Source organism: Mustela lutreola, chromosome 3, assembly GCF_030435805.1.
Source record: "Mustela lutreola isolate mMusLut2 chromosome 3, mMusLut2.pri, whole genome shotgun sequence".
Taxonomy (NCBI): domain Eukaryota; kingdom Metazoa; phylum Chordata; class Mammalia; order Carnivora; family Mustelidae; genus Mustela; species Mustela lutreola.
Genome location: NC_081292.1, coordinates 197,133,723 through 197,148,062, shown reverse-complemented (window position 1 = coordinate 197,148,062; position 14,340 = coordinate 197,133,723). Strand labels below are relative to the sequence as shown.

The following is a 14,340-nucleotide window of genomic DNA, read 5'->3' as shown; positions in this document are numbered from 1 at the left end:
AACTGTGTGGTTGTATTCTTTGCCATAACTCCAGTTTTCTTTAGCACCTGTGTGCCTTTTTGCTCCTTGTTCAGAGAATCTCTTTAATTCATTTACTTTCATACTTTGTTTAAAAATACACCTCCCATCATAAGCTTGCTTCAAAACTAAATCTTTGTTCTTTTTCAAGCTTTCATCCCTTATGGGATTTTTCTTGTCATACTATAGCCCAGAATATTGCTTTTCCAGTTTCTCTGACCTCTGTAGATAAGAGAATCGTTAATGTATCAATTTCTTAGATCTTTGTTCTATTCTGTAATAGCATGGATCATCTTTTCTAGCTGCTGCTTCATATATAAATAATTTCTCCTGAATAATTTATCACTTCATTTATCCTGACATCTTGCTTTTCCTGAATACAGAATTGACCAATCTTATTGCCTATGTCAGCAATTTATTCTAGTGCTTTAGCACATTAATCATTTGGACTGTGTTTCCTTACTCTTAAATATTATTGTAATTCATTGAAAGAGCTGACTTAGCACAGAATTTAAAATACCACACTAATCCTCCTTTTTAAGACTTGCATGATTCAGCAAGGTTTCAAGTCAAACATTGTTCTGAAAAGAATGATTGCCATCAAATAAGAGTTTTATTTAATGTAGATGTTGCTCTCAAATACTACCTAATATTATCTTTTAAACTAGTTAACCTCTTTATTTAAATTGTGTGCATGTGTGTTTGTGTGCGTGTATATATATATATATATATATTATATATTTATATTATATATATATATATTTTATATAAAATATATGCTATTGCAAAAATGTTAGTACCTATTTGATTTTTTTAATGATTTTATTTATTTGACAGAGCAGAATATGAGCAGGGGGAATGGGATAGGGAAAGCAGACTTCCCGCTGAGCAGGGAGCCCAATGGGGGGCTCAGTCCCAGGACCCTGGGTTCATGATCCAAGCTAAAGGCAGACACTTAATGACTGAGGCACCCAGGCACCCCTGATTTTTAAAATTGGAAATATACTATAATATTTCAAAGTATTTAAAGTGTTATTTCACTCTTTTTTCAGAGAATGCTGTTTTTCCCAGTATCTTCAGATGTAACTTTGCTATTTAGCATAGAAATTTTATAGTAAGGGATAATACTATTATTGGTTATTCAGCTGTTTTTTGCTTCAGAACAAATAAGGAGGAGTTGAACCTGTTTGTTTATTTGTAATTGTCTTTCTTGTGAATTTTTTCTTTAGAATGTCTATGAATCTTGTTACCATACTCTCCCCAGAAAAATCTAACAAAGATCATATAGCTCATAGATCACTCAAATATAAACAGAAGATTACTATTAGCTAGTACATCCTTCCAGATCCTTTCCGTGTGTGTGTGTGTGTGTGTGTGTGTGTGTGTGTGTGTGTGTAAATATCCACAGAGAGACTTTTTTATTCAGGTTTTATTTTTTAACACAATTGAAATAATATGTCCTGCTTTTCTTTGAGATATTTTCCTGTCACAGTGCTGCTACTCAGGGCAAAATCACTGTATATTTTGCTCCTTTCTCTTCATCCCCTACCCCCAAATAAAAAGGATTAAAAGGTATACCGAGGAGAACTTTAAGGGGAAAAGTCTCTCAAAGGGCAGTCTATAGTTCTTCCTCTTGAATTGGTGATAAATCCTCTCTTCCTTTTCTTCTTTCTCTCTTACCTCTTTTGTTCCCCTTCTCCATTTCTTTTTTTCTTTTTTTTTTTCTCATTACATAGAAGAAAGTAATATCCTGTTTTCCTCTCTGGCTGTCTCACTGATTTGTTCATTGCCCATTCTCCCCATTATTTGCCTGGTTTCCCTAAGTATGAGATCTTTTAGTTTAAGTATTGATTTGGGGTTAATATACAAATATTTTCCAAATATAGAAACATTTTTATATCTCTATAAATTTTGTATATAAATATCACCTTGAGATTATACCATATATACTAGTATTATGGTTTTATGCAGAATAAGAAATGTAACTCTTCTAGGGGTTGAACAAATCATGTTAGTACAAACTTTAGAAAACTGGACCATGAACTGAAAGGGGAGAAAATGAACAGGAAAGATCAATGATAACTACCATTTTTTAGATCCATGGTAACTACTATTTTTTCCTCCAGTTGTGCTGTGTGCTCTTTTTTAAAAATATATATCAAAGGAATCATTATCCTCTTTTTAGTTTCACTGCTGGTGAAATTGCAATCTGATTTTCATTAATGAGAGTAATGACTAAATGCTGAGCCTATTCGTACCTAAATATAAATACTCAGTAAACTTATCATTGACTTTGTTCTGATTGCTCTGTTTCTTTTTATACCTAGAGAGTTATTTTAAGTTTAAGAAATTGTGGTATAGAATTTTTTTTCAATTCAAGAATAATATTTATATAAGGTTTCCTTATAGAGAGGGAAAAATACATTATGCTTTTCATGAGGTACCTTAGGTTAGATACATGTGTGCCAACTCTTTTAAATTCAGGTAAAACATACTCTGTTTTTGCCTTCATGGAATGAATGGTCTAGTGATAATAGAACAAATATAATAGTGCTTTGCTTCTCTGTAAAATAAGAAAATAGGTTTTCACATCTTGCTGAGAGAGAGCAGCTCCTCTCCTCATTCTCCAGGTCCATTGGAAAACTATTCGTAGTTTGATTTGAAGAACTGAGGTGGGCTTAGAGACAGGGCTAAACCTGAGGACAGAACTGGGATGTTCAGTCACAGGTTTGATCTGTTAAGCCATAGGAGAATAGTACAACATACGTTTACAAATTTTGGAGCCATCTCAGTTTTTCACTGATAGTTATTTTAGACAAGCTGACTTTAAAAAATTTTTATACTAAATATTTCTTTCTCTGTTGCCTCCTTTTACTACCCTAGAAATGAGGAGAAAAAACCCAAGTGTATGTTAAAATAAGAAGCAATAGCATGTTGGCTATTCGCTTGCAGCTAAATATTTAAAGCTTAATTAATTATACATGCAACAGTAGTTTCTGTTGCAAAATATAGTGAAAATAGTAATGATTATGAGTTGAAACTTTGCTTTCTTGTTTCCTTTTTTGTTATTAGAAAATTAATGTTCAGAAAAATAATACAATCATCTATATTTATGTGGTTCCTATTATATGCATGCTTACTTTATGTCCAAGAGTGCTATTTAAGCATTAATAAATACTTGAAATTATCTAAACAGATCATTATAAACCTGCAATTTCCCATCGAGATTTAAACAGCAGAAATGTCCTGGTGAAAAATGATGGAACCTGTGTTATTAGTGACTTTGGATTATCCATGAGGCTGACTGGAAATAGACTGGTACGCCCAGGGGAAGAAGATAATGCAGCCATAAGTGAGGTGAGTATATACAAAATGTATAACTCTGACATACCTTGGGAACATAATGAATGGCATTAAAAAAAATCAAGACAGGACAGTTACCCTTACATGCTACCAATTCAGCATATTAAGAATTACAAAATTAAAAAATATAAAAGACATTATATGAAGTTTATCAGTTATTTATGGAAATCACTGCCATTCCAACTCATGTTTGACAAGTATTCGGAGGAAGTGTTTAGGAACTGACTTTTGAAAGAGTAACATTGCCAGTTTGAGATAGGACAGTCACCTTCTGATAATCACCATTAAAATGAGGAACACATCCTTCCTAACATTTTTCTCTGTATTCACATACATATGTCAGTGTGTGTGTGTGTTAATATATATATCTTATATATTTATATGTAAATAAATATATAGATATAGATTTTTTTTAACTTAAAACAATTTTTAGGGGTGCCTCAGTAGCTCAGTTGGTTGAAGGTCTGACTCTTGATTTCAGCTCAGGTCATGATCTTTAGATGGTGAGATTGATCCCTGCCTCGGGCTCTGTGGTCAGCATGGAGTCTGCTTAAAATTCTCTCTCTTCCTCTCCCTCTACTCCTCCCCCTGTTTTGTGCTCTCTCCTTAAATAAATAAATAAAATATTTAACATTTAAAAATTTTTTTTAAATATTAAATGGTACATGTTGTTGTATAGTTTTCTCATTGTGTCTTAGAAATGTTTCTGCTTTGACATACATAGGATGGTATAGTGCATTCTTCTTGATTGATGAATAGTATTAAGTAGGATGGATTTCCCATAGTTTAATTATTCAAGAAGGGCATTTTATAGGTAAAAAATTTGGTATAGAAGATTTCAGTGACATGTTTAGGATCAAATAACATATCATTGACATGAAATTTATGTACAACCTCTGATCTAATCTATGGCTTTCAGAATATGCTATATTCTGTCCTGAAAAATATCACTGTAATTTAACAGGTTGGCACAATCAGATATATGGCACCAGAAGTCCTAGAAGGAGCTGTGAACCTGAGGGACTGTGAATCAGCTTTGAAACAAGTAGACATGTATGCACTTGGACTCATTTATTGGGAGATATTTATGAGATGTACAGACCTTTTCCCAGGTAGGAGAATTGCTATCAAAAATTGGTATATGTTTTAAAGTGAAGCAGTTATATCTTCTTTTTCTACCTATATTAAATAAGTCAACATTTTTGCTTTTACTTTCATTTAAACCTTAGTTCATTGCCATCTAGTGTTCAGAAGCATCATTAGCAGAAGGATGTCAATCAGGAAAAATTTTTAAAAGGACTTCAAGTTTTGCATCTGAGTGCAGTTTAATTAATTGCTCATAATAGCTTATCTGTGTTTAGTTTGGTCTCTGATTGCTTTAACAGTCATGGTTGTCCTTATCCAGCCTCTGAGCATTTGATAAGCTACACTTTGAATGTTTCCTCAATTGACCCAAGTAAAAAATTAGAAACAATGAATTAACTATTGAAGCACTTTTTTCTTTCTTTTTCCTTTATTTTTTTCATTCTCCATTCTTTTGTTGTTGTAGTTAAGATTTTTATTTATTTGACAGAGATCACAAGTAGGCAGAGAGAGGCAGAGGCGGTCAGGGGGAGGTAGGCTTCCTGTTGAGCAGAGAGCCCAACGTGGGTCTCAATCCTGAGGCTTGATTCCAGGACCCTGAGACTACCTGAGCCAAAGACAGAGGCTTAACCCACTGAGCCATCCTGGCGCCCCTTCATTCTCCATTCTTGACTTTGTGCTTTCCTTCCTTTCTTTTAATGAAAGAACACTCATATAATATGAATGCTTGTTTGAGGCTTATTTGAATTAGCCAAGTGATTTTATAGTTTTTATCTTTTTGTTAGAATTATATTACTGTCCTTATTGTCCTATAAAAACTTTAACTATCAATATATGCATTGCATTCTTCTAGATGACATACAAAATGATTTGATATATATAGCTTCTATCTTACAGAAATAACATTAAAAGCACAGGAAAAGGAAAACAGTCAATTGAATCAGCATTAGACAAATTATGAAATGAAGCTATTGAATAAAAACAAGGATTAGTGGTAGGGTTGAATTTTTTGGCTTTAAAACCTTTAAGCACTTAATAGTTTATAATTCTAAAAATAAAATAAGTTAATAATTATTTAGATTGACTACAGGTCCATCAGTTATTATTTAGAAGCATTTTTCCCTCTTTAATTGGAAGTATGGAGTACTCAATTGAAGTATTTTTCTGGACATAGCAAAACTGCAGTAGTATCACACATATTATTGGAACTTTTGCAACTTTTTATTTCTATTATTGGAATTTGGCCACAGATTTTTTTTAATACATCCTAATCCAGAATATTTTGTTTTTTAGAAGCATGTCTGACTAAAATGATTCTTATACCAGCATTAGTATATTGCCATCAACAACAGTTTTTGGACAACTATTGCAGTCAGAGAATAACTATTGCTTTTGGTCTGATAAATAATAAAGAGCAATATCAAGTGTTTGAAAAGGGAAAGGCAGAGTGCCTTGGTGGCACAGATGATTAAGCATCCAATTCTTAGTTTTGTCTCAGGTCATAATCTCAGAGTCCTGAGATTGAGCCCCACATGGGGCTCCATCCTCAGCATGGAGTATACCTGAAGGTTCTCTGCCTCTTCCCCATGCTTACGCGCTCTCTCTCTCTTAAATAAATCTTTAAAAAAGAAGAAAAAAGAAAAGGGAAAGGCAATTCAATCTTATTTGCCTATTATTTTAGTAACATGTAGGATGAATTGAAATAGAAAGAATTAAAGGCAGTTTAAAAAGGGGAAAGACAGGCTCATTCAGTAGAGCATGTGACTCTTGATCTCTGGGTTGCAACCAAGAGTTTGAGTCCCATTTTGGGGGTGGAGATTACTAAAAAAACAATAGTTAAAAACCGGGAAAAGAAATAAGGCGTTACTGTTTAATGGATACATAGTTTCTGTTTGGGAAGATGAAAAACATTCTAGAGATGGGTAGTAGAGATGGTTACACATTATTAATGTACTTGTTACCAGGGGACTAACTATATGCTTAAAAATTGTTAAAATGGTAAATATGAAAATAAAAATAAAAGAAAAAAAAACAAGAGTTGCTATAAGAGATCCTATAATCTTGGATATGGAAATTGACAAGAAAAGGCACATGTAAGAAAATGTAGAGGAGAAATCTGTCATTCTGCTTAGCTATTAGAAGAAAATCTAAGGAATTGGGAAATACTCAGAGATCAAAGAAATAGGGTGGCAGCCAGGAACTTGGGAAAAAATATTGGTTTACATTGGAAAGGTGAGTTAGTTATGGAGACTTTTGGATGGGGTATTGATGGGACAACTGAAGAAAAAATTTTTAAAGAATTTTTTAAATTAGGAGGATTTGAGAGAATTTAAAGTGTTTTGGAAATTATCTATATACAGATGGTAAATGGGAACTTATGAGTGAATGCTCTTTCCTAAGAGAACAAATGAAGAATGCAAAAAAATTGAGCAGTGAAGACTGCATATTGGGGGACCTCCCTGTACCAGTAGGTTAGTTAAGAATACCATTGGTCAGAAAAATAGTGAGAAAACTAAGAAATAATATCTTGGAAGTCAATGTTAGAAAATGTTAAGAACCCATATTGATAGCAGTAGATGTAATATGAAGTCAAAAGGAAATAGAACTGAGGAATGATCTTTGAATTTGAATTGGAGGATGTCATTAGTATTCTTAGAAGAGATTCTGTGGAATAGAGAAGACAGAAATGTTACAGAGTATGGAAAGGAAAAGTATTAAGACAGCACAGGAAGAAGATTTAGGGTACTCTTAAAAATGTTAACAATGATAAAGCGGCTGGACAAAATAATTCACAAATACAAATTCACAAATACAGATGCGGTATAGTTGACTGATTCTTTAGAAATTCTCAAAGATGATAAAGATTAACCCTTAAGGTTTTAAGATCTGGTATAGGAATGAGCTGAGTTCTTATCAACTTAGGAAATAGAAGTAGTTTTTTTGTGTAACACTCAGTTTAGCAAACTACTTAAAAATAGTATAACAAATAATGACATTTAAAAAATCAAGAGTATTTTGTATGATTGAATATAATATGATTTTTTTACCCTTAAACTTCAGAAATGCTTAATTACAGAAATATGTAATTAATTACAGTAATAATTAATTACTACTGAGTCATCAAAAAATGATAAATATGCAGTAGCAATGAATAAGATGTATTCATAAGGAACAGTTAAAGCATTACTTTTTTTTTTTTTTTTTTTTTTTTTTTTTTTTTTAAGATTTTTTATTTATTTATTTGACAGAGAGAGATCACAATTAGGCAGAGAGGCAGGCAGAGAGAGAGAGGAGGAAGCAGGCTCCCTGCTGAGCAGAGAGCCCAATGTGGGACTCGATCCCAGGACCCTGAGATCATGACCTGAGCCGAAGGCAGCGGCTTAACCCACTGAGCCACCCAGGCGCCCTAAAGCATTACTTTTAAGAGAAAATATCTGCCTGAGAATAGAAGTAAAGATACAAATTGAATGTAAAATATCAGGCAATATTTGTTTTGCATTGAACTCTCATATTGAATTCTTTTGTGGGGAATAATATGATATTTTAAATAATGTGGAGGATAATGTCACTGGATTCATGTTGATTTTTATTATTTATCATTTCAAAATATGTTTTAAATATTTACTGCATTTTAAAAAGTAATCTTTTAGAGTTTTATTAGCGTGGAACATTATTTTATTTAAACAGATTTAATTTTATATTGCAAGTCAGTGCAAAGGTGTGAGGAGGTTGTACTAAATAAATGCAATGTGATAAAGATAATAAAAATAAAAAAGTAAAAGGTAATAAAAGATCTAAATTGTACATTAAGCTTCCTGACTCAAAAATTATTTTAAATTTATTTTCAAAATAATTTTTACTTAGAGAAGTCTATTTAAGAGTGAGGAAGTTATTAAGTGTGAGTAAAATGAGTATTATTAATCAAACTGCTTACTAAATGCATGCATGGTAATAGATAGGATTTATCAAGCATTAACAGTTCTAGGCACATAAAAGAAATGGAGCAGTGAGGATGGTTTCAAATGCTGTAGCTGATGCTTTTAAGGTAGGAGAGTCTGTGGAGACAAAGTAGGCCGTTTTTCTAATGCTGCCTCACCGGCACACCTTTAGCTACCTGCATTTCTTCGCATAACATCCTCCTCAGGTTAGAATTTCCTTCTCCGGATACTTCATCTCTGAAATCATCAGTGAGGGTGATGTGACTGGTGATGAGGAAGAAACCAATATATTTCATTCAATTAGTGACATTAAGCTACAGATAGGTTTAACCTTTAAGAGTGTATATTTAAACCTTTTTAACTGATACATCTCCCTCACACAGGCCATATCAAAGTAGTAGAATATGGGAAGAGATTTTGAAATAGGTAAAATAAGCCTTCACTTTTCCACTCCAGGTGAATTCACTTACTTTCATGGACCTGGTAGAACTTGTAATTTAATACTTGTGTCCTGTTGCTCAAATCAGTTGGCAGCTGTTTTGTATGTTCAGCCACTCAAGAACTTCTGTGATTTCTTAACAACTTAACATACATACAGTTGACCTTTGAACAACATGGTTTTGAGCTGTGTGGGGCCACTTAAATGGGCATATTTTATAGTACACTATTGTAAATGTATTCTATGATTTTAATATTTTCTCTAGCTTTATTTTGAGAATACAGAATATATTCATCTTACAAAAAAAAAAAAAATGTTAACAATGAAATGGGAGGGAGTTGAATAAAAAGGATCCCAAAAACATACTAATCAGCATAGAATAGCATGTTATAATGATACAATTCTTGGAAAACATTTTTTCAAACTTTTATGGTATACCTCCAAATGCAGTACATGCTGTATTATTAAATGTAAACATTATGTTACGTAGACTGACTCTCAGTAAAATATTTGCAAAATAAAGGAATAGGTGTCTGTATTACAAAAAAGGAGTGAAATACTGCAATATTTATAAAAAAGAAATATGGAAGGAAGAAAGAAAATAGGAAAGCTAGAGAAAAAAAAAGAAAAAAGAGAACAAGCATAATTTAAGAAGGGAACTAGAAAGTTCCTAACTGCTTAGAGACATAATTAATAAATAGCAAATGAGGTGAGAAGAATAGTGCTGATATTCATAGACATTTGATCTGTTTTGGACAGTTTGAAAGAAAATAGGATTATAAAACTTCCCTTGAGCAATCTACTGATTATAAAGTTTTAAGGAAATCCAGTAAGACTATTAGAATTCATGATGATGATGATGATGTCACTGACATTCATTTCTTTATATCTCTAGTGCCTAATACTAAGTTAGCTCTAATCTATTAAACAATTAGATTTAGAGCCATGAAAATTTATTAGAAAATTGACAGTTCTTAATGTTACTTCATTTACAAAGTAAGATTGTTCATCAGTTTTATTTAGCAGGTTTTCTAATTTTATTTTAGACCTGATTAAAACAAATAAGTAAAATTGTGTATTTTTAATTATTCTGAACCAGCATTTGGGAAAAAATAAGAAATAGTACTTAGAAGATATATATGTGTGTAGTGTTTATGTCTCAGAGAGACAGGTAAGATATACTACTAAATATCTTAGCGTTCACAGATACTGTGGGTTGAGGTTTTATCAAATGAGGTTTCATGGATGAAAGTGATACACTAGCAGGATTGAATCTTTCAGTTTTGTCTTTCGAAGTTCAATATTTGATGGCAATAAGTATCTGCTTAAATGTTTAGAGTATGTGAAAATATCTCTTGTATAGATAGTGTAATACTCCAAAATTTGGGGGTTGTACTGCACAAATTATAGAATTAACCTTTGTAATATAATCTTTCTTAATATTGGAGGAGAGCAATTGTTTACATGTTGTTTTGAATATCCAAATTGAAACAAAAATTAAAAACATGTTTATAAAGTACTTTCTATCTGGGTCATTATAACTTTTATATTATCTCCATGTGAGTGAGATAAGGAAGACAGCCATTGCCATTTTGCTGACAGGAAAATTAAAACAGAGTAAACGACTTTTCCAGGGTCTCCTCAGTGGCTTAGTCAGTTAAGCATCTGACTCTTGATTTTGGCTCAGGTTTGATCTCTTGATCTCAGGGTTATGAGATCAAGCCCCGTGTTGGCTGGAGCTTGCTTGTCTGTCAGTCTTTCTGTCTCTCTCTCAAAATAAATAAATAAATAAAATAAATGACTTCCTGAAGAAAGATGAAGCCAGGATTAGAGTTTAAGTGCCTTATCCTACATTCTGGTGTTCTTCCTTCTAATTTATCTTGTCATTTTAATGGGGTGGGACTGGTGCCAGGAGACAGGAAGAATCTCTCTCCTATGTTTGTCAAGATTTTGACTAGACCATTGGTTTTCTGACTGTTGGTCCCAGAGATCTTCTGTATGCTCAATATGTTTATTAAGTTTAATTTGATAACATTTTGTAAAAATCATGAGCTTTTCATCACAAGCAGCTAATTGTGCTTACTTGGTGATAAATAGGGGTATTAAACAGTGGTAGAATAGTTAATGATACTTAAAAATCCTTGATCTAGATACTGTTTCTTAAGAGGATTTTTAAAACATATCAATATATTGATTTTTCTATTATGGCCATTATCATAAAAATTTTTGTGACATTTGATACAATCTGGCTGGACTATAGTAGAGATGGTGACATATTAAGACAGCATGACTATACATCCTGTATGCTTATATTTGGTTGTACAAACATTTGTTGTACTAGATCTTGGACTTTTTCCTCATATTCACCACCCTTGATCCCTATATGGGATAAGAATTCAGCATTTTCAAGTATTAAGTACAACTTATGTATATAATAACCCCCCCAATTTAGTAATATTAGAAACCATTTAAAAACAGCTATGTCCACTGTTGAAACTACCACTTGATTTATCAACAGACGTTTAACTTATCAAAGGCTATTCTAAGTAAAGCATTTATTAATAATGTATTAAATCCTCAATAGGATCTCTTTTGGATTTCCAAATATGTCCTAAAAGGTTAAAAAAAAAAAGATTATGACATAATTTCTCTGCTTACTTGATATCAGAAATTCTGCTGTTATTCCATCATTTTAACATAGTTGGAAATTTTACTCTAACCTTCTTTTAAAAAAAAATACACAGGTGAATCTGTACCAGAATACCAGATGGCTTTTCAGACAGAAGTTGGAAACCATCCCACTTTTGAAGATATGCAGGTTCTGGTATCTAGGGAAAAACAGAGACCCAAGTTCCCAGAAGCTTGGAAAGAAAATAGCCTGGTAAGAAAAACTAAATTTTTAAAAAGAGGATTTATGACTGAATATGTTTTAATGTTGTTTGAAGTAAAAATAGACTGTTAATAGTTTTTAGAGCTGTCTAATGCCAGAAATCCAACTTACTTGACTTCTATGATGTTATACATTTTCAAATTTTTCAGTATAAAAAAGTCCTCTTTTTTGGTTCAGTTTCAGTCATTTCCAAATAGAAAACACTAGTGAGACTAACTTGCGTCTGAAGGTTGCCAGATTGAGTAACAGCTGGAATAATTAACATGTTAATATTTTAAACATTATTGAAATTCCATCTTATTCTCTTGAGAGTGGTACCAAAAATGGTAATTAGTGCAGATGTGTATATGCAGAAATTTAAACTACCTCAAAAAGAAACCAAAGTGTGCTTATAAATTCTACTTACTAAAAACGCAGTCTAGGGGCAGGCACTTGGCTGGCTTTGGTAGATCATGCAACTCTTGATCTTGGGGTTGTAAGTTCAAGCCTCGCACTTTGTATCACATTGTATAGAGCTTTCTTAAAAATAAAATCTGTAGGGATACCTGGGTGGCTCAGTCAGTTAAGTGTCTGCCTTTGGCTTTGGTGGTGAGCCCAGGGTTCTGGGATCGAGCCCTGCATTGGGCTCCTTGCTGAGAGATCTTCTCTATCTCCCTCTGCCTGCTGCTCTGCCTACTTGTGCTCTCTCTGTCTGTCAGATAAATAAATAAAATCTTTAAAAAATAAAATCTTTAAAAAAACAAATTTAGTCCAAAACACTAAAATATCTTCAAAAGCTCCCATCATTTTGGTAAATTGTTGCTACAGCTACAAACATTTATATGCACACAAACACACAAACACCCTCTTTCTCTTTCTGTTACATAATTTTTTAACATAAACAGCATTATTTCATTATCCACTATCATTTCTGCAGCTTATTTTTTTACTCATGGGCAGTTTCTCATGTCAGTACCTATAGATGTATCTCTTTCACCATTTGGTCAGTATTCCATTATATGTCATAATTACTGAATTATCCCTCACTGATGGAATACCCTGTATTTCTTATTTTAAACATTTTTTAAAGAATCATGAAGTTATGGGGCATGTGGGTGGCTCAGTGGGTTAAGTCTCTGCCTTCGGCTCAGGTCATGATCTCAGGGGTCCTGGGACTGAGCCCCACTTCCGGCTCTCTGCTCAGCAGGGAACCTGCTGCCCCCCCCCTCTCTGTCTGCCTCTCTGCCTACTTGTGATCTCTCTCTCTGTGTCAAATAAATAAATAAACTTTTTAAAAAGAGATTTTTAAAAAATTTTGAAGGTATGCCTATACGTGGTAAATCAAATCAAATTAAGTGGAAGGGCATAAAAAAGGAAAAGGAAAAAGCTACAGAACTCCACCGCCAGTCTTCAAAGGAAACTCCTATTAACAGTGTTGTGAGGTTTTGGTTTTTGTTCTATTTTTTTCTCCTGGAGGTTACTGTTATAACTGTAAACACTATATCGTTATTTCTTATTATCTCTCATTTTCTCTCTCCTAGGTTTGTAATATTTGAGCTATTATTACATAATTTATGTTTTGTCCACAAATAGATCTAAAATTTAAGATAAAAACATCAGAAATTTTAGAATTATGATTGTGTAAACATCCATTGCATAATATAGTATTGTACTTGGACTCCTAGAGAAGGAAGAGAAAATCCTGTTAGTTACTATAAACCTCTGCTGCTTGAGGAAAAATGTTTCAAAAGTCACTATCCACTGGAGTCTCTGATTTTTTTGTCACTTTGTTCTTTCTTTCTTTATAGATTCTATTAAGAAGCAACGTTCTTTGAAAATCTCGTTCTTTTTCTTGTAAATCATTCTTTGATGAAGTTCCTCTTTAAGTGATGTCTGTTAGTATGTGGATGAGATTACGAATCCTTGAACCTTCAATAATGTTTATATCTTGCCCTCACATTTGAGTAACAATTTGGCCAAGTAATGGTTTCAAGATCAAAATCACATTTTCCTCATAGTGGTTCCTTTGAAATCACTATTCCACTGTCCTCAAGCATTCAGACATGTTAAGAATTCCAGAGGCTACCAGGCTCATTCCATTACTTTTTGTCTTTTTGTTTACTCCTTGTTTTCTTGTCTTTATGAGCTTTTAAGCCTGGGTTTTTTTTTTTTTTGTTTGTTTGTTTGTTTTTTAAAGGTGGTGGGGTATGCTTAGTGCACAGAGAACTGGATTCTAGCCATGCAACCTTGAGCAACCTCAACCCCTGGTTTCTTATTCTTTTTTTTTTTTTTTTTTTTTTAAAGATTTTATTTATTTATTTGACGGAGAGAGATTACAAGTAGGCAAAGAGGCAGGCAGAGAGAGAGAGGAGGAAGCAGGCTCCCTGCTGAGCAGAGAGCCCGATGCGGGACTTGATCCCAGGACCCTGAGACCATGACCTGAGTCGAAGGCAGCGGCTTAACCCACTGAGCCACCCAGGCGCCCAAGGGTTTTTTGTTTTTTGTTGTTTTTTTTTTAATTATCACAGTTTACCTGGATATATAGAGGCATGGATCTTTTCACACATTTTGTTTTGCACTAGACGGGATTTCAGTTTGAAAACTCAGATTTCTTCAGTTCAGAGGAATTT

The 14,340-nt window shown here is 33.1% G+C and overlaps 1 protein-coding gene across 2 annotated transcripts in view; it reads left to right on the top strand.

The window, feature by feature from the left end:
- BMPR2 (bone morphogenetic protein receptor type 2) overlaps nucleotides 1-14,340 on the top strand; it is a 208,936-nt gene that overhangs the window by 161,265 nt on the left and 33,331 nt on the right. For both annotated transcript variants that reach the window (XM_059168380.1, XM_059168381.1), the window contains exons 8-10: nucleotides 3,215-3,375; nucleotides 4,346-4,493; nucleotides 11,586-11,722. In XM_059168380.1, the coding sequence (XP_059024363.1) occupies nucleotides 3,215-3,375; nucleotides 4,346-4,493; nucleotides 11,586-11,722 (446 nt within the window). The remainder of the gene's footprint in view (nucleotides 1-3,214; nucleotides 3,376-4,345; nucleotides 4,494-11,585; nucleotides 11,723-14,340) is intronic.